The sequence below is a fragment of the Malus domestica genome, chromosome 11 (assembly GCF_042453785.1).
Source record: "Malus domestica chromosome 11, GDT2T_hap1".
In the NCBI taxonomy this organism is placed as follows: Eukaryota; Viridiplantae; Streptophyta; class Magnoliopsida; order Rosales; family Rosaceae; genus Malus; species Malus domestica.
Window position 1 is genome coordinate 17,774,452 of NC_091671.1, and position 25,243 is coordinate 17,799,694.

At 38.2% G+C, this 25,243-nt stretch overlaps 2 protein-coding genes across 6 annotated transcripts; one reads left to right on the forward strand and one right to left on the reverse strand.

The window, feature by feature from the left end:
* The first annotated feature begins 5,896 nt into the window (after nucleotides 1-5,896).
* On the forward strand, nucleotides 5,897-10,638 carry LOC103436096 (uncharacterized protein At5g41620-like). The gene is made up of 3 exons (XM_008374509.4): nucleotides 5,897-6,932; nucleotides 7,605-7,730; nucleotides 8,884-10,638. Exons 1-3 carry the CDS (start codon nucleotides 6,435-6,437, stop codon nucleotides 10,225-10,227), a joined length of 1,968 nt encoding a protein of 655 aa, XP_008372731.2. The 5' UTR covers nucleotides 5,897-6,434; the 3' UTR covers nucleotides 10,228-10,638.
* A 2-nt stretch (nucleotides 10,639-10,640) lies between these two features.
* Nucleotides 10,641-24,571, reverse strand: LOC103436098 (bifunctional nitrilase/nitrile hydratase NIT4A-like). Of its 5 annotated transcripts, none has more exons than XR_011572968.1 (5): nucleotides 24,308-24,571; nucleotides 19,237-19,368; nucleotides 18,078-18,123; nucleotides 17,842-17,982; nucleotides 10,641-11,054 (listed from the first exon to the last, which is right to left on the reverse strand). XR_011572968.1 is itself a non-coding variant. In XM_070807847.1 (5 exons), exons 1-4 carry the CDS (start codon nucleotides 24,450-24,452, stop codon nucleotides 17,871-17,873), a joined length of 420 nt encoding a protein of 139 aa, XP_070663948.1. In that variant the 5' UTR covers nucleotides 24,453-24,570; the 3' UTR covers nucleotides 10,641-11,039; nucleotides 17,842-17,870. The 5 variants fall into 5 exon arrangements, 4 of the variants coding, with proteins under 4 accessions (XP_070663948.1, XP_070663947.1, XP_070663950.1 ...); XM_070807847.1 differs by having other exon boundaries at nucleotides 10,641-11,039; nucleotides 17,842-17,967; nucleotides 24,308-24,570; XM_070807846.1 differs by having other exon boundaries at nucleotides 17,842-17,967; nucleotides 24,308-24,569.
* Between the last annotated feature and the right edge of the window lie 672 nt (nucleotides 24,572-25,243).

Consider the following 25,243-nt stretch of genomic DNA (forward strand, 5'->3'; position numbering starts at 1 on the left):
ACAAACAAATTTTCAAGGAAAAATAAGAATATATTACAAAAATATTTTTCATTCAAAAAGAAAACATGCAGTTCAATGAGGCATTGGGTTCTCCTCATATTCAAAAGTCAGAGGGAGGCCTTCCAAGTATTATCGTAGCTCTTATTATGTGTACACAACCTAACAATAATTTCTTCATTATTTGAAGCACATTAAATGTTTCCCGTTTTCAACGTTCCCTTATGAACTTGTTGTGTTCGTCCTAATCACATAATTTAACAAGAATACATCACCTTGTTAGGTAAACTACTACTTAGCTTTTTAAGTTTTACTTCTGTATCTCATTTGGAGCTTCTTAGAATATCGAATAATATTACAATCAATCACACATGAATAATGACTGGTTGATTCTTAATCTTTCATGCGTCATGGCCTCACTTGCATCAATATTAAATGTTTAGGAATCGTGTATACTTGTGTGATTGATTGATTGTAGTATAATTCAGATTTATTTACTCTCTTTCAATAAAAGATTGAAAACAAGACGGAAAAAGTATCATTTGCCCTTCCCTTATCCTAATCCTTTCTTTATTCACATCATTCCCACACCACACGATTTGTACATACGCATGTGAACAAAACAGTCCTAGCTAGCTATCGAGTTTTTATTTTCATTTCATTGGTTGTGCTAGGAAATTGAGGAACATGGTGTATTTGGTTGTAGATCCATGCTCCCACTGCCCGAATAAACACAACTTGTGGGGAAATGTTACTTGAAATTAAAAAAAAAAAAAAAGAAATTACGGAGCATGAACATGAACCACCAACATCAATATTTGGAATAGGATCATCTTCGGATCTTTTTTATGAGGATCCTAAGGATTGGTTCATCATATTCGTTCATCAATTATTCTGTGGTCATAAATCATTTTGAATTTTTTTATTTAAAATTAAACTCAAATAATACCTAATAAAAATTAACTATACGATGTACGATAAAATACTAAGATAAATTGATTCCTAAGATGCTTATCCTCACTATTTATCAAGTTTGTTGTGAACGTGACAGTCCATAAACCTCAAGGATTTGAATTGGAATCAGCCGCAAAAGACATGAACACAATGGGCAGTGGCTTGGGATGCAGGTGTGGGGGCCCGCATGCATAATTATAAATATGTGGGCCTTTTTTTAGCAATAAATGTTTGAGTGTAAGCTCCAAATACAAACTCCAACCAGTCCCCCAAACACATTGAGCCGTTAGTAGGGGCCCCCCTTCCTCTTGGGTTGGCCTCTATCAAAACTTTTCTTATGAAGAGGGTTCTTTTAGGGTTTGACTGACAGATTGACATGTTGTGAGCTTGACTAGCATTTTATGATAAGATGTTCACAATTATTATCTTCCTACTTATAAAATTTGGTTTACTTCATTATTATTTAGTATTATAATTTAATGATATTTTTTTAATACTAAATATAAGTATATTTTTGCATATAAAAGAATTTTGTTGACCCCAATTTATGATATTTCCTCCTCGTCATTCTATTTTGGTAAAAAGAAGTGATTTCAGCATATTTTCTTGCTCTTCTTGAACACTTTTGTTATTTTTTTTGTTTTTAGATTGAATATATTAAAACATAATCAAGAAATAAAAATCGGCAATGATGTGCAAAAAATGAAAAGAGGTGGTGGAGTATCATTTTCATAGTTAAAAATTTCCTTAACCCTATGAAAAGATATGATCTATTGATTCCATTACTAGCTTGTTATAAGTGAACTTTTTCTTGGTCAATGAATAATTTAGTTCCAAGATTCCTAAAACTTACTTTATGAATTTGACACTAAAGTAGCTCAAGCAATCTAATATAACTAAGATAACATTCTCTTAATACACGAGATTACCTCAAAATGTTATTTTGTAAATCACCATGACCATTCTTGACATACCTCGATCAAGATCAAGGCATGCTGGCCGTCACGTGAGAGTGACGTAGTCATGTGCACAGTGCGAAAGCAATAGATATAAGAAATATACGAATAATTAAAAATCGAATTACTAGAGTGCACTGCTAAGCAGGAAGTGATAGGAGTTAGTTACAACGTAAACACTCCTAATCAGAGCATAATAAGTCTAGGTGCAGTCTAGTAGGACAAGTACTAGTTATACAGTACCAGGAATGTCCTACTATTATTTAGGTAGGTCAGAACTGCCGATGTCCTCAAGCCACCAACAACAAGCTTACTTAAAACCTGGAAGGGCGCAAAACAGAAAACGTGAGTGGGCAACAACAAATGTTTTACAAAACCATTTCATATATCAACATATCTAACCCCTCGCTGTAAAACATGTATAGTTTTCCCAGAATCAAGATATAAGCATATACATGAATATATATGAAATCATATCAATTCAATTCATGTATCACATAATCATAATCATATATATATGCCATGCAAAGATATAATAGAATAAACAATTCAAGTAAGAACAATTTTATATAAACATAACATGTTAGCCGAAACCCCTGCGATAGTCTGTACGGCTAAATTCATAGCTCAAAAGTCACTCTAGTCGGAGTCACTACTATGACCTATACGACAATATATTGCACAAAAGTCGGAACAAAAAAAAAAGTCTATACGACAATAATGAGTGTAATACAATCATGCTCAATACTATTCTCACATAATAGCTGGGCGATAATTCGCCAGTCACCTACAAGTCGGAACCATAAGTAAGGTCTGTACGACAAAACTGTGCACCTAAATTGGATCCAATATGAGCATATGGTGCGGGATGTGACATAATAAACAGGCTTGTGCCATATCTATGGCTAAATCACAATCACCCTAAGTGCAGTTTTATGAGCTCAACATTATTCAATCACATATCGCATTATCGATGATTCACATAACCAAACACAACTTACCTAAGCTTACCTGAGCATCCACAACACCATATATATATATATATATATATATATATATATATATAAAGCATCACATACCAATTCATGTATGAATTATAAACTTATATGCATGGCATTTATGGCATATTATCATTCAAACACATTTTTCTGGGAAAGTATTAAGTATATAAATATATACTGAAAACCAAAAGCCCACTCACTGATATGTCGACAAGTCGTAACCCCCGAGTCGTCCTTGGATACGTTCGTCCTCGGGATAAGTCTCACCTTTATGCGAATTAACTATAAGAACGTTATTTTAAAGCACATAGGCAAAACTAGCTAATAACTTCTCATACATAGCTCAAAATGGGTATATGAATATACCACAGGAACCTACACAACTTCAAGAACATCCCCATATTTTTAGATTAATTTTTGGACCCCTCACGTGCCGCCACGCGCCGGCGAGTGCAAGGCAAAACTCACGGCCACGCGCAGGGAATCTGTCAGGATTCCCTAACTGTTGTTAGGAATATTCCCTAGAATATTCCGTTAAGTCCAACGGTAACCGTCCAAACTAATTGACGGCGTCAGCATATTCCGTCAAAACTGACAGAATATTCCCCTTTCTTCTCCGGTGAGTCGCCAGTTTCTAGGTAAAACTTTAAAATCACTATTCTCCTTCGATTCTTCACCATTTTCATGAAATTGGTACCAAAATGAAGCTAATAACATGTAGAATCACGTTATACAAGTTTCAAGGCTTAAATTCTACTAGATTTTTCCTGAGAAAGGTCGATAGCTCGGCTTACCTAGAAACACGTTGATCTCAGTCCTCCGACGTCCAAATCCTTCCAACGAAGTACCCTAGACTTGTGAGGACATTCTTAAGCTTCCTATGTCCTTAGAATTCCCTGAAACACAAGGTTTTACGTGTGCATGAACAGTGCACAAAATCGGGGTTAGGTTTCTCGGGTTTTCGAAGCATTCACGTCCAAACAAGGGTACCAATATACTCAGGAGGTTACAATGAGCAAGAACCTTACCTTTAAAGCTTCGATTCGTGCCTGAAAGGGGGAGTTCGAAGCTTGTCCACACGAAAGAGGGAAGAGAGAGAGAGTCCAAGAGATGAGAAAGAGAGAGCACGGGAAGGAGAGAGAAGGTAGGTGGGTATGTGTGGTCCAAAAGCCACCAATCATAACTAAGAGAACACTTAGTTCTAATTGGTTCCAATAATAGAGGAATATAGCTAATTGCTCCACACTCTTAAGTCTAACCCACAACATCCATAATAATTCTCAACGTCCAAGGGTAATTCTGTCATTTCACATCGTTGAAAATTATATATTTGGGACGGGCTGTGACAATTCTCATGTTAAACAAATGTCCTGATGCATTTATTGACACAAACAATATTTCACACTAAATTTATTTTGAAGTCAGGAGGATTTGAGTTCGAATATAGAGGAGAGAGTACATTGTTTAGTCAATTTAACTAAGTCTAAGGAGGGTGTATTCAATTAGGATGTTGAGGGATTTTAATTCTTTTAATGAATCTAGGGGTATTCAATCAGTATTTTAAGTGATTCTTTGAAATTCAATGTGTATTAAATCAAGATTTCAAGATATTTTATTCAAATCATTTGAAATCTAGGTGTATTCAATTAGAATTTTAAAGAAGTTTATAACATTTCAGGTGTATTCAATTATAATTAGAATTTAGAAAATTTGGAAAGGTTGAGGAATTAGAGGGAATTGGAGAGATTTTGTAGTGTATTTTAAGCATCAACAAATCTCACATATTCTCATGAGATTTCTAGGGAATTGAATCAAAATTTTACATAGAATCTCTACAAATCAGTTAAAATCTGTAAAAATCCATTAAAATCTCTCAAATTCCTAATTGAATACACCCCTCTAAATATACTAGTTAACATAAATTTTAAACCAAAACTATGAAGCAACAGACGATCGAAATAAAAACTCTCGCAAAGTAAGTCTCGGCGTCTCACTATCATTTTTCTTTTTCTTTCCTTTAACCTAATTTCAAGTTTTAAATAGATAATTAAATAAGCACTTCTTCTTTTGATCTCATTCCTTACTTTTTTTTTGTCAAAGGATAAATTTTATTAAATTCTAATTGAAATGTTTACATCTTCAGCAAGAATATTAAATAAAAACTTTAAATCAAGAGTATCCTAATGGAAAGAACCTTCATATGAAGCAATATATGATACTACAACATGAGCAGTGGGATTTCCATTCCTTACTTGGTGAATCATAATTTTGAACACAAGTAATTAAAAGTTAATTGCGTTGATTAGAAAAAGGAGTCGAGGAATAAGGATTAAGCAGGGAAGGTGCAAGATCCGAGGATAATTAAACAAGATTAGAGAACATTCCAGCAGAGAGAGAGAGAGAGAGAGAGAGAGAGAGAGAGAGAGAGAGAGAGAGAGAGAGAGAGAGAGAGAGAGAGAGAGAGAGAGAGAGAGAGAGAGAGAGAGAGAGAGAGAGAGAGGGAAGGAGACAAATTAATTAAGTAAAATAATGAGAACCTAGTCAACATGGTGGGCCGTTTATAATACACATGTACGACCCTGATTCAATGCAATTCGATTCACATGTCCGCCACGTTATCACCCCTTCTTCTTTAATCCAAAAATATAAAACCAAAAATTTTCATTTCCCAACTATAAATCAATCTCCACTTGACTAATTTTTTTGTGTACCTGAAATGCTTCAAGTAATGTTATTATTGTACGTGTTATTATTACTTATTATTACAATGTGGTAGTACTGTAGTATTATCTTTAATTTATAAATGAGATGTTTTAAGTTCGATTGAAATAATAACACGAAAAAATATATGCAATCAATATAATTCAAGTAAAATAATAACACGAACAAATACATACAATGAATATAATTCAAATAAAATAATAACACTACTTGACAATAACATAAAAAAGGTTATTATATCTACTCACCTGTCTTCCTTTTTCACGCAATTTACATTGATTTGTCATATATTTGAGTTATGAGTATACTCCTGTCCTAGTCTTCTTTACTTCCCTCTCAACATTTCTAAAACAAAATAAAGCTTCCATTGATACTTCCAAAAATCCCACCCCTCACCTTCCATTTTTGATTAGTTTGACACCTTTATTGATTAGTTTGACACCTTTTTGAGCTTCTTTCATCTTCTTTAAGACTGCCCAAAAATCCACGAAAGCCCGGAATCCTTGACACTTTTTCTTCTTTGATAAATTCAAGGCTGACAGTTTGAAAATATTTACCTAAAAAGAAAATCTGTACACCATCATTATTTTATCATCAATGTACTTCCATCAACTTTTTTCAACCCCTTGATTTTTCATTATTTTTCTTCCTCCTCCAATCCAATCTCTCCATTCACTACCCAAATCTTCAACATCTTCCATTTGGGTCTCCATCATTTGCTCCAAAAGATTCACCCACACCCCAATTTCCCTAAAGTTTAACCCACCATTTTCTCTGCACTCTGCAGTCTTCTGTTCCAATTTCTATGTCTTGGAAAAACCACCAGCATTGCCACAGCTTGGTCGTCGACAGGCAATGCAAGATCAGGAAGCGCGGGGGGGGCTCGTCTTCCTCCTCGTCTTCCTTGGTCCATAGGTACAGACTCAAGAGGGCAATCCTGGTAGGAAAACGAGGCGGCTCGAGCACCCCAGTCCCCACCTGGAAGACTGTAAGCGCGGCGGCGGCAGCAGCAAGATCACCTTGTGTGGCGACGATGATGTCAAATGGGGGTAAGGAGGACGATGAGATGGCAACGGTACAGCAGCAGCGGAGACCGGCTTCGAAGCACGGCGGCGGCAGCAGCGGAAAAGGGAAGGAAGTGGTTTCGGTTTCGGCGAGAAAGCTGGCGGCGACTTTGTGGGAAATTAACGAACAAGAACAAACTGCTTTGAGAAAGAAGGCTTCCAAAGTTGCTCAATTTCCTTCCTTAGCCGGTTCCTTGCCGCCAAAGTTATCAGATTCATCCTTTACTCCTATTTCTGAGGTAAGGATTATTTAAGGGGTGAATTTACGCTTCCCTTGTCTCTTTTTCCACTCATTTTATGTGATCGGAATTTTTATTGATGTATTCAAAGAAAATGCAGGAGAAGAAATCTAAAAGAGTTTTGCAAACATCTTTCTCTTGATTTAGGTCTCATTTAGAAATGTTTTGAAACGACTGAATGCGCTTTTGATGAAAATATTTTTAGAACTAATTATTAATAAAATGCAAGTTAATATGAAAAGTGTTTTTTTTGTGCTTCTTGCCAAAAGCACTTCAAGTGCTTTGGAATTAAAAAACGTTGTCTTCAAAAATGTTTTCAATCATTTAAAAGCACTTTTAGTTCATTCTAAATGTCATAGGTCAGATAAACATGTGAGTGACGGGGTAGAAGATGTGCAAAAATCAATTACCTATTCTTTTTACTATAAGTTATATTTTGTACTAGTTTATGTTAAAAGGAAAAAGAAAGAGTTTAATCATCACACAGTAAGGTTAAAAATGAAACTCCCAACCACTAAGACAGTACCATATTTGTTACCTATTTTCTTCGACATGTAGATTATTTTTCTGTTTGGACTTTGTTTGTTCTACTATATATTATGGAAGTGTAAATTTCTTATTTATTAAATTGAATTTGAAAGTATTAAATTTTGTTTTGGGAATTTTGTGCAGAGGAGAAATGGATCTGGGAATGCTGGACGCCAGAGAGGGTTGTCGGCCGTTTCTCTGAAACTTCCTTTGAATCATTACCAAATGGGAGGTTTCCAGACTCACACTACAAGTGCCAGTTTAACTCAGGTAAAAAAACAACTGCATTTCAATATGTATATTATAAGAAATACTAAGGAGACTTTCTAAAAAATGAGAATTCTAGTGGACTCTCTGTCATTTTATATTTTTGGCAAAATTTTCGTGTCAACATTATGAAATGTTAAGTAAAAACTATGAAGTGGCAAGAAGCCAATAGAGTCTCACTTTAAGAAAGTTCATTTCTCATATATTATATATTACATTGGTGAAAAAATAAACAGAGGAACAAGGTTGCTGGAATTTTTATTTTTACCGTTTGTGTCACGTAAAATTATAAAAAATGACAACAAGATGTTGACAGTGATTCAATACAAATTGGTCCCCATAAAATTTGTCCAATAATAACCCATGGATCATAAATTTCAAATGTACTTTTCTGCCTTGTCATTTTCAATGAATAAAATTTTAGTTTTTTTGTTTGAAAAAGTTGATCTAGCTCTTCACTTTCGTGTTTAAAAATTGGACAATTAACTGGAATTATTATTTTTTATATTTAACTGTAGAAGTGATCAGTTTTTAACAATTACGACGGCATATTAATCATATATCGATAACACAATGATGATGTAACGACCACACAACGATGATATAACGACGATATGGTAAAAACTGATAATTTCTACAACGAAAATGTCAAAAACTGATTAGTTCTGTAATCAAATGTAAAAAAAATGATCATTCCTTCTATTTGCCCTTAAAAATTAGGTCTTCAGTTTAATGACTGTCTCCTGATATAATTAATCTAAAGCATTTGTTTAATGGTCAACTAGAATGTTTGTCTTAATGAATGAGTTCTTAACTAAGTTAGTTAAGAGCATTTACTCTCTCCATTCGAGTTCAATCCCTCACTCCTCTAATATCTCTTCTAAAAAAGAATGTTTGTTACTTAACATAAATTCTATGGTGCTCTGGATCCCACCATAAAAATTCTTATTGCTTAAAGCACTCACTCCCTACTCCCGAGATTTCGAGTACGCTTTCTTACTCTCTCATATCGCTTGTATCAAAAAGAAAGTTTGTTACTTAACTCTTGAGCACAGCTATTTTGAATCTTTGAGTAGACATGTTGATTGCATTAGACTGCATGGATTCCTAGGATGATGAATAAGTAAGCATGTTGATTGAATTTCACAATTTGCAGCTCAAAGATCAATCTTGTGTGAAACCTGATCGAAATTGCATACACGGATTTAAGACCTGTTTGAAGGATGTCAGTAGTGGCCTTTCTACATCTAAAGAGCTTGTAAAAGTTCTTACTCGCGTTTCGGGTCTTGAAGAGCAGCATTCTTTAAGTACAACCTTACTCTCGGCCCTACGAGTTGAACTTGATCGAGCTCGTATCCAGGTTCATCAAATGATCCGAGAGCAGAGGTCTAACTGCAACGAAATTGAGTATCTCGTGAAGAAATTAGCAGAAGAAAAGGCGGCCTGGAAAAGTAAGGAGCGAGAGAGGATACATGCTGCAATAGCGTGCGTAGCAGAAGAACTCGAGGTGGAGAAGAAGCTAAGAAGACAAACAGAAAGGTTGAACAAGAAGATAGGGAAAGAACTGGCAGATAAAGAGGCAGCTCTGTTGAAGGCCACGAAAGAGCTTGAGAGGGAGAAGAGGGCAAAAGAGATTTTTGAGCAAGTTTGTGATGAGTTAGCCACAGGTCTTGGGGAGGACAGAGCACAAGTTGAAGAGCTAAAGAGAGAATCGGAGAAAGTTTGTGAAGAGGTGGAGAAGGAGAGGGAAATGCTTCAGCTAGCTGATTTGTTGCGCGAGGAGAGAGTCCAGATGAAGCTCTCCGAAGCCAAATATCATTTCGAGGAGAAAAATGCCATTGTGGAACAGCTGAAGAATGAACTAGAGGCTCACTTGATATCCAAAACGTATGAAGGTAGTGGCGGTTCTCCAGACTTCAGTAAAATCAAGGAACTCGAGGCTTATTTAAAGAAGATCAATTTCGGATCATTTCAGAACATGAAGATAGAAGGGAATGGAATGGAAGTTGCTGCATATAGAGAAGAATGTGAAGACGATTCAAAAAGGACTTCAGTTGATAGCGATCTTCATTCCATCGAGTTAAGCATGGACAATAACAACAAGAGCTACAAATGGAGTTATGCCTGCGGAGATGATACCGAAGATGATTCAAAACGGACTTCAGTTGATAAACAATTCAAAGGGAGGAGATCACTCTCCGAAAAAATACAATGGGAAAGCATATGCTTGAACAAAAATTCCAGCGGCATTGATTGGGAGTTTGGCGTAAAATCTCAAGGGCAGTCAGACGGGCGGCTTATGGAAATATCAGAGCTTGTACCGCAAACTCAAACGCCAGAAGATGAAACCGAAACAAAGAAAAAGGGTTCTGCTAGGGGTCTCACAGACCATAGGTTATCGAATTCAAAAGTAGTTCCGATCCACAGCTTAGCCGGTACAACTTGTCAGTTTCAATCCTTGCCGATGAAGGATCCTGGAACCGGAGTGTGCGGAATTTAGACGGATGTTCCACAAGAATGATTCGGAGCTCCAACTAGCAGGAAGAAAAGGCCAATGCCAGGATCAAGAGTATATAGATGTTTTCATGCTATTTCTGTTGATTTCTGAGAATTATACATCGTTTTGCAGCATGCTTTCTTCTTGACCACGTCATTCAAATCTTTCGGGATAGCGGACGTTAAACGCTGATCACGGTCAGCAGCCTCGACAAGTCAACAGTGACATGGTTACCAAAATTCCGACGTTCAAGGCTAGATGCTCGCGATTTTCTCATTAGCTGCACTTCGACAACACAATAGTTTACATTTTTATGTATTGTAGAGTATATGCCGGATTCAATGCGCCCGGTTCTAGTAGAACCAGACAGTTGGATTCAGAATCAAGATAATAAATTCAACATGTTTGCAAACATATTTATGAACTTTATCTCCACACACATGAACAAAGTACAGAACCATATTAAACTTCATCTGTAGCAACTTCTTTACGGTACAAATGAGTTAAAACGATTCACATTTGATGAACGAGAACCATATACGAAATCAAGGCGGACCGGTTACATAGGAAATACATCAACAATGATATCTACAAAAGGGTCTTCTTATTATTATTGAACAGGCCGGCATTTTGCAAACCACTGTCAGTTGGTGAATTGATGAAATCCAATTATGACTTATGGGAGACTTCGCGATCGGTCTTTGCTGAGGCTGATGTGAATGTAACTGGAGTTGCTGGATGGTCCCTCACGATCAAGCTTAGCACTTCAGGCCGTGAGTAGTGTCCAACCACATCAAAGTCAAATTTCGCCCTTGCTATTTCTCCAAGATCTATGCAACATTTGGTCATTAGAAAAAAAATCAGAGCTCGGTTCACTTAAAAGAGCTAGAAGTACAATAGTTCTACTAAAGCTTGAAACCATACCTGATAACATTGCTAAGAAATGTAGAAAGCTTAGGTATTAAGAAAGATAACAAATATCAGAGAGAGAGAGAGAGCAAGGACAATCTTTTGCAACAGATTTTCTATTACTGTTAACTTAATCAATACAATGTAATTCTGCTATTTATACTCATACTAAACACAACACCCTAGCAATGTATTAAAAGCGTGAGGCGTGGGCGAGGCGTCCGAGGGGAAGCCCGGCCTAGGCGTAAGGCGTGAGGCGTGAGGCGAAGCCTCACGGGACCTAAATTTTTTAATATATACACTGAGCATACACATATATTATATTAAAAAGAGAAAGATTATTAATCAATAATCACCTGAGCACACACATATATTATAAATATATATACACACACATATATATACATATATTATATTATGTATGTATAAAATAGAGGATGAAAAGCATAATGAGCACACATATAACAATGCACGTAGACAGCACACACATCAATTATATAAAATCCTGCCCAAAATTTGGGTTTGGGAGTAAAAAAAAAAAAAAAAAAAAAAAAAAAAAACCCACTGGGCGCCGCCTAGGCGGCTGAGGCGGTGCCTAGGCGGCTCCGGCGAAGCCTTTCGCCCACTCCAGCAAAACTGAGGCGTTTGTCATGGCGCCCAGCCTCAAGGGCGCCTTAGGCGCGCCCCGAGGCGAGTTCTTTAAAACACTGCACCCTAGAGACAAAACTCAACAGCCACTAATACAAGGACAAGTGGCATTCTCTACATAACTCAAATGTCTTATACTCTAACATTCCCCCTCAATCTTATGGTGGGAAGCCCCAAGCATAAGATTGGAACAATGACGAAGAAACAAAGGTGAACACAAGCCTTTGGTAAGAATATTAGCATACTGATCAGTGGAGGAGACAAACTGTAGGGAAATCACGCCCTGTTGAACCCGTTCGTGAACAAAGTGACAGTCCACTTCGATATGTTTAGCTTTGGAATGAAGAACTGGATTGGTTGCCAATGCCATTGCAGAGATATTATCACAATGTAACAGAGGAGGTACAGAAGGCACAATGTGCAAATCCTTGAGCAATTGTTGTAACCAAACAACCTCAGCTGTGGTAGGGGCCATAGCCCGGTATTCTGCTTCAATGGAAGAACGACTCACTGTATGTTGTTTCTTGGAACTCCAAGAAATAGGATTAGAACCGAGAAAGACCACAAAACCAGTGGTAGACCGGCGGTCATTGGGATCACCAGCCCAGTCTGCATCAGTGTAGGCTCGAATGTCAAATGAACCAGGTCTAAAGCAAACTCCCCAATCAAGAGTTCCTTTGAGATAACGCAAAATCCGTTTGACAGCAACAAAATGAGAGTCCAATGGAGTGTGCATGAACTGACACACTTGGTTAACTGAATAAGCAATGTCCGGTCTTGTGAAGGTTAAGTATTGAAGAGCTCCAACAATACTGCGATAATGAGTAGGATCAGAGTAAAGGGGACTACCATGATTGAGTAATTTCTGATTGGGATGACATGGAGTAGTGCAAGACTTGCATTGAACCATGTCCGTCTTCTGCAACAAGTCCTGGACATATTAAGACTGATGAACAAATAACCCCTGGGGATGATATTCAATTTGCAGCCCGAGGAAATAATGAAGAAGACCTAAGTCTTTCATATCAAACTCCTTGGTCAAATGCCGGATCACAGATTGTATACTGTCAGCATGATCTCCAGTGAGGATGATATCATCCACATATAACAATAACACGACTATATGAAGACCATCATGCTTGACAAAGAGAGAGGGATCGGCATGAGAAGCTTTAAAACCAAGAGAAAACAGAACAGAGGTAAACCGATCATTCCAAGCGCGAGGAGCTTGTTTAAGACCATAGAGAGACCGTTGTAACTTGCAAACATACTCAGGGTGATCTCTATCCACAAAACCCGGGGGTTGAGACATATAGACTTCCTCCTCAAGAAAACCATGCAAAAACGCATTCTTGACATCAAGTTGATTCAATTTCCAACCATTTGTTGCTGCCAAAGATAACATCAGGCGTACTGTGGTAGGTTTAACCACATGACTGAATGTCTCATAGTAATCGAGACCTGCTTCTTGAGAAAACCCTTGTGCCACTAGTCGGGCCTTGTGCCGAGCAACAGAGCCGTCGGGATGCCGCTTGATCTTATAGATCCACTTGCAGCCGACACAGTTTTTATTTGGAGGAAGAGGAACAAGTGACCAAGTTTGCTGATGAAGTAAAGCATCCATTTCTTCTTGCATAGCCTGTTTCCACTCAACATACTTGGAAGCTGCAGCAAAAGTGTGTGGTTCGATGCTACTAGGAGATGGAACAGAAGCTGTGAGCCCTTGTTTTTTCTTAAAAATGCCAGACTTGGATCGAGTCTGCATAGGGTGACAATTTGTAGCAGCAAGAAGCACAGGCTGTAAATCTGGAACCTGAGACATTGTAGTGTCTGGATGTAATTCTGAGACAGAAGGAGAAGTAGAAATACCATTGACTGATGAAGGAGCAGTAGAGGAGACAAGATCACCATGGGAGAGAGAACTGGACTGAGTAACATGAGGAGATGGAGCAGGTGTCTGAAAAACAGTTGGTAAAGGGATAGGGATAATGGGATACTGGTGAAAGGTATTAGGATGAACAATATGTGGTGAGGAGGGAGAAAAAGTGGAAGGAGAAGATGGCTTAGAAAAAAGAGAAGACAAGATAGGAAATTGAGTTTCATCAAATAACACATGACGGGAAACCAGCAATTTGTGTTTGAAAACATCAAAGCAAATGTAACCTTTATACTGTGCAGCATAACCCAAGAAAATGCACTGAGTGGTCTTTGGATCAAGTTTAGTAGTCCTATAAGGTTTTAAAGAAGGATAACAGGCACAGCTGAAAACCCTTAAGTGATCTAACCTAGGTGCAGAATGAAATAAGACTTCAAAAGGAGATTTCATTGCAAGACTAGGGGTAGGCATCCTATTGATAAGATAGGTTGCAGTAGCACACGCATGATACCAAAACGGATCAGGTAAAGAAGCGTGCTGAAGAAGGGTAATAGCTGTTTCAACAACATGCCTATTCTTTCTTTCAGCTAAGCCATTTTGCTCAGGTGTATATGGACAGGAAATCTGATGAATTATGCCCTTGGATTTAAGAAAAGACTGAAAAGAATTACTAAGATACTCTCCACCCCCATCACTTTGCAGAATTTTAATAGATGTATCAAAGAAATTAACCACATAAGCGTGAAACTGAGTAAAGAGGCCAAAAACAGAAGCTTTATTAATAAGAGGAAAGATCCATGTATATCGAGTACATTCATCTATGAATGAGACATAGTACTTAAAACCTTCTAAAGACATAGCAGGAGCAGGGCCCCATACATCCGTGTGGATGACTTCAAAAGGAATTAAAGACTTGGAAACATGTATAGGAAATGGCAGCTTAGTGAATTTGCCCTTCAAGTAGGAAATACATGGCTGAGAGGTGAAGGTACTAGAAATGGAATTGAAGACTTAGTAAGGGCAAGTTGGACAACATTATTAGTAGGGTGACCCAACCTACGATGCCATAGAATAGAACTAACTTTTTGACCAAGAAATGCTGCAGGAGGACCGGTGGAAGGTTTGAGCACAGGAATAGGATAAACTGCATTGTTACTCAGCCCGTGGAACAATGTTCTCTTGGTAACCTTGTCCTGTACACAAACAGAGAATTCATCAACAATACATCTGCAATTATTATCTTTACACAATTGATGCATAGACAGCAAGTGTTGAGATAATTGAGGAACATGCATAACAGAATTCAATCTGAAATTGTGAGACTTAGTGTGAAGATTAGAACTGCCAACATTAGCAATAAGTAAACCTTCACCATTTGCACCAGTGACAGTATCATTCGCAGGATATGGAGCCGCAACATGAAGATTGGACAAATCACTGGTCATATGATTGGTGGCTCCCGAGTCTAGAAGCCAATACTCTGGTTGTGGTGCAGAAGGAGCCCGCACATTCATGGCAACAGGAGGATTGTGACATGAAGTTCCAGAGGGAGGAAAAAACTGGGAAGACCCGGGAGGAGCTGAATGGTATGACATATGAGCTGAACCAGGAGTTGGAGCATGTGACTGCACCGAATGTGGATGTTGCTGAGGATAGGTATGATAGAACTGAGAAGAAGGAAATGATTGATTTGGAGCTGAATTTCTGTCAAAACATGTAGCTGCAGTATGCCCAACACGATGACAGATTTGACAACCATGTTGAAAACAAGTAAGGGCAGTGTGACCTTTCCTGTCGCATATCTGACACATTGGTTGAGGATTATGAGAAGATGGTGTGACTGGAGGCTGAATGGAGGACTGGGAGAAAGGATTGGCACCATAAGTGACGGGTTGATTATGAAAAGATGGAGGATTAGCACCATGAGTAAAGGATTGATTATGAGAAGATGGACCCCCAGAGAAGAATTTCTTGCCTTTCCCTTTGGATTTGAAGTTGTGCCCCCGAAAATTATTATAGGTGCCCGAGCCAAATTGAGACACAAAAGCCTGTTGGCCAGAAACTGGAAACTGAGGCATGAATGGCATGGAGGCAAACTGCATTGGAAATGGCATTACAGAACTAGAGGGCTGACCAAAAACAGAACCTGAAGAATAAGGTTGTGTGCTCGAGGAACCCCCAACTTCAAAAATAGCACCAGTGGATTGAGCACGCATGGCAGACATAAGAGGAATCTGTCGAGTAGTCTCATCTAATGTAGATTCTTCAGCCCTCAATTGTGATCGAAGCTCTTTAAGAGACACCAAACTTTCCCGACCACGAATCACTGCTTTGATGGTATTATATTCAGGAGGTAAGCCTCTCAAAGCAACAATAACAATGTCCTCATCAGAGATGAACACCCCAACTGCAACCAATTGATCCCTAGCATCTTTGATTCGTTGCAAATATGCATCAATATTCTCAGAACCCTTCTTAATATTCTGAAGATCAATTTTCATTTGAACAATGCTAGTCCTAGTCATATTGGCAAATCTTTTACGAAGAGAAGTCCACATGTCTTTCGAACTCGTACAACCAATCACACAAGACAATGCAGCAGTGGACAAGGTAGCAATAATGAGGGTCATCAAAGCCTTATCATGAATCTTCCAGATTTTATATGCATCAGTGACAGTGTGCTCATGGTCCACAATATCATTATCAGAATCCGAATCATCAAACCGTGCAGGACAAGGAATGGAGCCATCAAGAAAACCTCGAATTCCATTACCATCCAATAACAATTCCAGTTGAAAGTTCCAAGTAACATAATTGGAATCATCAAGTTTAACCGTAACAATATTACCAACACTGGGAATCAGTGAGGAAATCGGAGATTGAGTAAGAGCCAATTGAGCAGTGGTAACCATGTTTGGACAAAGAATAATCAACAAAGCGTAAACCACACGAGAGAAGCATAGCAGAGAGAGAATGAACAAAAAAAATATCAAGAATCCACAACAGCAATTTCCACAGATTAGGTTTGCAGTAGAGATCTTCAACAATTAACAGGGATTCAATCGTAACATAGAGAAGAAATCACCTCAGCAACGAACGACAATGAACAACAGCGCAAGAACACCAAAAAATCCCCAATTTCTAGGGTTTTGCAGAGCACCGACTTCGACAACGAGCGATAGAAATAAAAAACCCACCGACTGCGACTGAATCGAAATCCACAACTTCATCACCGACGATGATCGACAAATCACAGCAACAATCCAAGAAAACGAAATCGAGAGCGGAAGCAAGAAGGATCGACAACCGAAGGTGTTAACCGTTTCGGCGAAGATACCATAATAACATTGCTAAGAAATGTAGAAAGCTTAGGTATTAAGAAAGATAACAAATATCAGAGAGAGAGAGAGAGCAAGGACAATCTTTTGCAACAGATTTTCTATTACTGTTAACTTAATCAATACAATGTAATTCTGCTATTTATACTCATACTAAACACAACACCCTAGAGACAAAACTCAACAGCCACTAATACAAGGACAAGTGGCATTCTCTACATAACTCAAATGTCTTATACTCTAACAATACCCACTGTAATCTACGTGCGTGTGTGAGAAAGGATCAATCAAACTATATTATCAATTAAACCATATTGCCTCACACCATACACATAACAACAGAGAGCCAAGATCAGAATGTTATCAGTATATTATACCAACATTTACTTTCAAATCCCTCTTATTTTTAAAACCCCTATTGCGCTTCCCCGCCATATTGGAATTTAGAGAAACTTCTTATCATACTATACTAGGGTTCTCGTTTTACTAGAAATCTTAAATTAAGGTTGCATATCAATTGATGCATCTGGAGTTCGTTTTCTGTTTAGATAGATCCGAACTGACGAAATATAGTAAATATTGTAAAGGCAACTGACGAAATATAGTAAATATTGTAAAGGCAGATGTAGTAACTTTAAGTAAGTTGTGCTGAAATCTATCATGGGTTGTGAGGGTACTTTAATTTCTGAAAATATAAAGGAGGTTCCTACAATTTCGCTCGAAGTTGAAGTTTTTCTAATTTCCGGTATATCTCAAAGCCAGATTGTTGTAACTCAAAATTATGTCAGCACAGCTTGCAATATAGATACTTAATTGCTGTTAGGAGAGAATAAGCATATGACATACTGAGATCTGCTGAGATGAGTGCCTCCCCATCATAATTGGGTCCAGCGAGAATAGTCCCTGACGGTGAGATGATGACACTGCCTCCGGCACAGACAACAGAATCTGGAGCAGGTTCCTCTTCTGTGCCTGCAAATACATATTCTGGAGGAGGGGGGTAGTCTTTCCTTTGACAGAACTGATTGGCTGATAGGACAAAACACCCACCCTCTAAGGCAATATGAGTCATTGATGCTTACCATAAATCCCTGGAATCAGCTGTAGGAGCACAATAAATCTCAATGCCTGCACAAAACAAAGCATCCTGCATCAAATCACAGTACTAAAGATAATAGTATCAAAGTGGTACTAAGAACACTTTTTAAACTCCACCAAGAAATGCATTGTTTCTACCATAATTTTCATGTTCACGTTGAGTAAAAAAACGTTTTGAACTAAAAAAACAGTTGATGCATCAAGTTGGACCAATTTAGATCTGACCGTGAAATCACACAAACGCACAGGAACACAAAGATGTATCATGGTTCATCCGAGGTTGTGCTACGTTCACGCTGGTGTGGTTCTGTTTCACTATGCAAATGTAGGTCACCTTGTACAGGAGTTTGAGAGAATAGAGAGTCTAGGGTTTACCATGAGAGTCCTCTTTCAAATGAGGGTGGGGTTTCCCAATAGAATAGGATAGAATAAGGGCAAGCCTCCTCTTTACATATATTCAAGAGGGCTAATTGAGGCCCAAATATGATATAAACACACTTACAGAGGTTCTTGAGTCATTGTGTTGGAAAAGAAGGTAGCTAGGAAAAACCATGTATTGAATGGATGGTAAAATGCCAATTCGCTGAGAGAGAGCCTGACATGAACCACTAGTGTCCCTTTTTAGCGGCCACAATTAAGTCATGAAGAGCAGAATAAATAGGCCCGTATTTCTCAAGTCAACCACCGGCATCCTTTTGGCCAAGTAAAAATAGTTAAGATGCGAGTCAATGCACTGAGAAACCATTTTCCAATGAATTAAGGTTCTTTTCTGAACTTCTTTGACATGTGAAACAGAAGAAATAATAGTCTAACCAACAAATAAGAAGAAAAACTTGTAAGTCTTTTTTTCTCGTTTTTGTTGTTTTGGCATCCGAACATTCATCGGAGTTCTCACCAAAATGTAAGTATTCAATAGAATCAATTTTTCTCTAGAATACAACTTTCATCGGAAAAAAAGAACTTATCGCAACTAATAGATGAATTTGAAGTTTAACCACCAACTGACATTTCGCTGCACCGACTTCATTTCAATCCACCACTCAATCACACTGGCAATTCTAATGAATTCAATTTATTGCAGTTTCTTACGCATAACCAATGGATGAAATCATCAAGAAAGAAAAAGAAACAAAGTAGTTTTACCCTTAGCTGTTCTGTTCCCAATGACAACGCCAAAATTCGACCCACGGGGATAACCACCCACAAATGCTTCAGGGAACACAACCAGCTGGGCTCCGTACCCAGCCGCTTCAGCCAATAATCTCTCAGCCTTATCTATGCACACAATCAGAAATCAGAACCACCAAAAAACAGAACATCTTCAATCTAACTAAGAAACACGAATGCAGCTAAACTGGGCTAAATATCTGATATCTCGAAAGTTTATTTACCATTCAGAAATTAAAAAGATAAAAAGAAATTAATAATTACACTTCGGAAATTATGGCTAGCAATTTATGCATATTCTTTTCAATAGGTCAGCTTGACCAAGCACCGGATTTGCATTAGTCTTGTATAGGATCCTAAAACAAAAATATGTTGGGAAATGTACTAAGCAGTTGAATATCAGAGTGCGCGATAATCAAGACTACAAAATAATAATAATATTATTAAATAAATAAGAATGCAGGAACGGTTACAAAACTCCAATAAACTATATTGTGAATAATTTATTCCATAGAGCTATGAAGCATTATATGTATAACGAACAAACCTAATCCTAATACTAACAGGCTAGACCCAAACTAAACTTATAAGAAAACCCAAACAATATAATACCTTAAATACTAATATATTCCAACACCTCCGTCAAAATCATGGCGATATATGACATGAGTTTGCAAACAAGCAGATGTGGACTGGCTCCATTAGGCGGATTGGCAGACATGTAAACTTGACTTGACTCCACTTGATTGGTGAACTTGACTTGACTGGCAAACTGGCAAACTGATTCTTGCTGGCAAATTGATTTTGATTCAGATTGACTAGCGTTGAGAGTATGCAAAGAACCCGTCACTAAACGGATAAGATTTTCATATTTCAATTGTAACTACGAACAAACAAAAACAAAACCTATCACTCGAGTGGTTACACGTTCCAAGCACTCTAGTGATTGGCAAGCAATAGCTTCAATCAACAAGGGCCCAACCTTCAACTCCATTCTCTTTCTTTGGTTCACGTTAGCAAACTGGGTGCAAAATAAGTGCAGACCAACATTCTGAACTCAAACTCCGAGGTATGGTTGCGGGCTTTTTAGGCGAGGAAGCAATACACAGCAGCGGGATTTCAGGCAATGGTGGAGGCGTGATTGGATGGCTTGGCGGCGGGGTGGATTCGGACCACAAATGTGCTAGGTTTCTGGTTGCAGCGGTAGTGTGCAGATAGGATTTGCGGGTCTGGGTGAGAGTGAGAATGAGCAGTGTGGTGGTGGGCAGACGTGTTTACGGGTTCAGCGTGAAGTTGCAGCAAATCGATGAGGATTTGCGGCAGTTCAAGGTGCAGATCAGCAACATGTGATGGTTGCAACATATCTGAGATCCAAACTACACAACAGCATGTTCAAACTTCAGACATCAGGCATCGGCTCCGCTCCGGTGAGACCAGTCTCTGGCGGTGCGACTCAAACACCAATAACTGATTCAATTTTTGTTTTCTTAACAAAAATAGTAACTAAACAATCTAAACGTAAATGGCATAGGACAAACAAATAGATACGAACAGAAGCAGATTAAGCCTGAATGATTAAACCTGCTCTCATACTAAGTTGAACATCAGAATGCGCGATAATCAAGACTACAAAATATTAGGAATATTATTAAACAAATAAGAATGCTGGAACGGTTACAAAACTCCAAGAGGCTACATTGTGAATGACTTATTCCACAGAGCTACAAAACATTATATTTATAGCAAACAAACCTAACCCTAATAGTATCAGGCTAGGCCCAAACTAAACTTACAAGATAACCCAAACAATATAATACCTAAAATACTAATATGTTCCAACACAAGCAACCCCCATGTGGTTTACCCCATTCAACAAATGAACATGTGGTCTGTTAGCCATTGCGGTTTCTTCAATTAGTCAAATTTGGTAAGACCGAAATCATATTCTGTGCCCACATATGAACAAGTATCTATTGCAACCTCCCAAAAAAGTGCTTCCTCATGAGTTGTGACTACGCTATTATTTCTCCCCAAGTTTTCTCCATAACATAGTGCAAATCCTTCTCTTAGAATTCAAGAGCTAATCATGCAAGGAAAGTGTTTGGGCGAACATTTCTCCGGAGAAGGCTCCTCGGCTCTCAGTACAGCTCTCCAAGGGATTGACACTTTGGATGTGTAGTCGGGCTTTTGCTTGCTAATGTACTTCAAGAAGAGGATATAGTTAGTTTTGAAAGGTGCCTTTGTAGGGTCTTAGGTGTAGGCCTTTAGGCTTGCAATGAAAACTAACTAAGTGCTAGGCTTGCCACTGCTATCTCAGTATAGCAGGTGTAAAACAAGTGTATTTAGTTGATTACTTGCGCCCCAAGTTACTCGGACTACTTGTTATCAAAGGATTGTCGTGGGTGGGTTAAGTCTACATTGAGTTCTTTTTCTTGCCTTGTGACCAAGGACTTTCAATTCATAGTCTTGTATGTTCGAGTGAGGGGAGTCCAGATCCCCTTAAGTCATCTAGTCGGTTCTTGATTGGTTTTAAATGAAGGTGTTTTCATTAAGGTGACCAAATCCAGGCACAAATGAGACTCTCAAAGTAGGAAAACAGATGGATATGACTTGAATACATGCTAGAGAATACATTAAGCAGTAAATCTATTAACTTATAAAACGAACAAAGAGCTTTGAGCAAGATTTCACCTTTTTGGGCAAGGTTAAACTTCTTGCAATCACTTCTCTCGAGTTAATAGGGTTTATATGCTAAGAAGGGATGGATGGTGAACAAGTTTACATGAAGGAATCACTACTACACCACTAGGGGTGATAACAGAGCTTCTAAACTAGACAAAAGATGGCTTTTGTGGAGGATGATCCTGAAAAAGGATTAAGATCTGGGCTGATTACAGCTTTTAGATGCAAATCTGGCTTGAGAGCAGAATTTGTATGTTTGTTTGTTTGATTGGTTGAGTGTCCTTGTCTCTGGGGCCTCTTCCTTATTTTATAGTTAGCCTGACTGCAGCAACTTTACTCTTGCTCGAAAGTTGTTGAAGGGTAGTGAGTCATCAACTTTTTACTTGTATTTCCATCGAAAAGTGCTTTTTGGCTGATTGTGAGTTAGTCCCCATCATTTGACACTTAAATCATAGGCACATGGCTTATGCATTAATAGGAAGGCGCCAAGTTGTCTCTGGTCCGGATGCTGGGCTTCGTTTAGGTCTTCCTTTAATTGACGTTTTTGGGCTTCCACAGACTTATAGCCCAAAGTTCAAATATTAACTCAAACAATGCCCCCTTTAATCATTGTTAAGGCTGCAATCCCAGGCACTAATAATGATTAAATAGCCGTCACACATTAAACAAACGTCACATGCCTCCACTCAGAACTTGTGCCTTTTTAAAGCAACCGTTGGTTTATCTAAAACCCCTTGCAATACGAACTCTACCGTTAGCTAACTGCTCCCCTATATTACCTTCATTTAATCTTTTTGGCAAAGCAACCTAGAAATTTCAAACTCTTGAATCTTTAGAAACTTCTTCTTGCTATCCCAATCCCAACTTCAGTTTAAAAATTTAGTGGCACCAAAAACAACTGCTCGATCCCAACCCCCCTGGGAAACTGGTGAAGGCATTTCTACTATGCGCCGCTTGCTGAATGGCCTTCATCGCCTTCGGGCAGGCCTGCACACTGAACTCTTTTTCGAGGAAGGATGAGTGCATTCTTTGGGGCCTGCATGGATTTCTCAGGTCCCAATTGCTATTGAAAACAACATGCCCAAAGAGAAGTGGTTGACCACTAACCCATTTAAGGCTATGTCGAGCATCTCGTCCTCCAAATGGTTGAACCACCATCGTGGCTTCCCTTTGATGAAGGATGAAGGATGAACGTAATGGATTAACAAGCTCGAGCCAATCTTTAAGAAAAAAATCGATGAAAAATGAAATTTATGAATTGATAATGTTATCCAAATCAATTGTGATTGCTGACAACTGCACTCCTCTTTTGGAACTCGGGCACCAACACTTTCGACTTTTGGAACTCGGGCCAGAGTATGTATGTTTGTTTGTTTGATTGGTTGAGTGTCCTTGTCTCTGAGGCCTCTTCCTCCTTTTATAGGCAGATTAGCCCGACTGTAGTAGCTTTGCTCTTGCTTAAAAGCTGTTGAAGAGTAGTGAGTCATTATCTTTTTACTTGTATTGCCACCGAAAAGTGTTTTTTGGCTGATTGTGAGTTTGTCCCCATCACTTGACACTTAAATCATAGGCACATGGCCTATGCATTAATGGGAAGGCGCCAACTTGTCATTGGGCTTAATGCTGGGCTTTGGGCAGGTCTTCCTTTAATTGATGTCTTTGGGCTTCCACACACTTGTAGCCCAAAATTCAAATATTAACTCAAACAGAAAGTGTAGAAGTCTTAAGTATTTCCTTGTTCCTCAATCAACCCACTCACGCTCTGAAAGTCTGAATGATCAATAGGGAATCCTCATAAGGATAAATTTTTTGCCACAATCTCAATGCAATTGGAAACGAAGAAAAATGATCAACGTCTTGAGCTGCCTCATTCCATGTGATACACCAAGTCTTATTGAGCTCTATGATCGAGTATAGTGAAGCTAAAGATCCTATGAGCCTAACATTTTGTTTGAGCTCAGCTCATTTCTTTTACAAACTGAGTTCAAACAAGACGAATCAATCTCAAACTGTATGGAGCAAATTTACAACCTACACTAAATCATATTAGCAAACGATATTTCCACAAAACAAGTAGTAAAAATATATACAACCACAGCAATTTTGAGCAGGCAGCATTGGATCACACTAATTTGCATAGTCATTAAACTAAGAACTAAGGAAAGTCTTTCAATTTGTCAAAGTTTACTCGAAATTAATAAGAATCTGAAACAATGAACTGGAAAAATTCCAAATCCCAAAACCCAAAACCCAAATTGAAATTAGAAGCTCTGAATTGAATTTGGGAAAGCAACATAAACACAAACAGTGAGAAGAAAAATGAAGTAAATAAAAAGAGTTGGTGGGGGTGCGAGAGAAAGGGGACCTAGAGCGGCAGGGGTGTCGTAGAAGACGGTGGAGGCTTGGAAGACGGTGGCGCGGACGGTGGAGCCGGAGTAGTCAGCTCCCATGTCGACCTCCGCGATCAGAGGGGTGTGGTTCAACGCTGAAGACGACGGTACCAGAGCCATTTGAATTAAATCTTGTGTGTGTTCTTCTGGATTTTTAGTGTGTGGATGAAGAACGAGAAGGACCGATCAATTTTGAATGCGGACGATTTGTGATGATGAAGTGCCTGTAATAAAATATGCGTCGAGTGAGGAGTGAGAGTGATGGTTTAGTTTTTTTCCATTTCTGGGGGCTATGTCTTTGTCGCGCTGTGTCAATGATTGGTTGTGTCGGCGGGAACTATTGTTTTTGGCACGTGATATAAAAATAAGGCTTATCTATAGTAATGGTTTCTCAATTTTCATTTTTTGAATTTTCATATTAGTTTCTTTAAGGGTTTTTATATTACAAACAGTTTTGAAATTGACCCTCATCATCAAAATGGTATTTGAAATTGAAAATCGATTAATGTAGTCCTTGAAAATGGAGGCCGCAATTCAATGGTTGGTGGCGTCAGTGGGAACTATTGTTTTTAGCACGTGATATAAAAATATGGAACTTTAACGAAAAGCTCCAGGTATTATTCATTTTAACGAAAAATCACATTTTTACACTAAAAAAGTCAATCATGGTTAAATTCACTTTACCCATTATTTTGTCCTTATCGTTAAAACTCAAAGTTTTCAAGCATTTTTCATTAGTTTTCCATAAAAAATAAGGCTAAACCTTAGTAATGGTTTCTCAACTTTATCCCTAGTTTAATTTTAGTCTTTAAACTTTTATATTAGTTTCTTTAATTATCGAACTCAACAAGTGTTGCACTATTGGGCTTTTTTTTTTGGTAATAATAGAAACTCCATCTCACATCACTAAA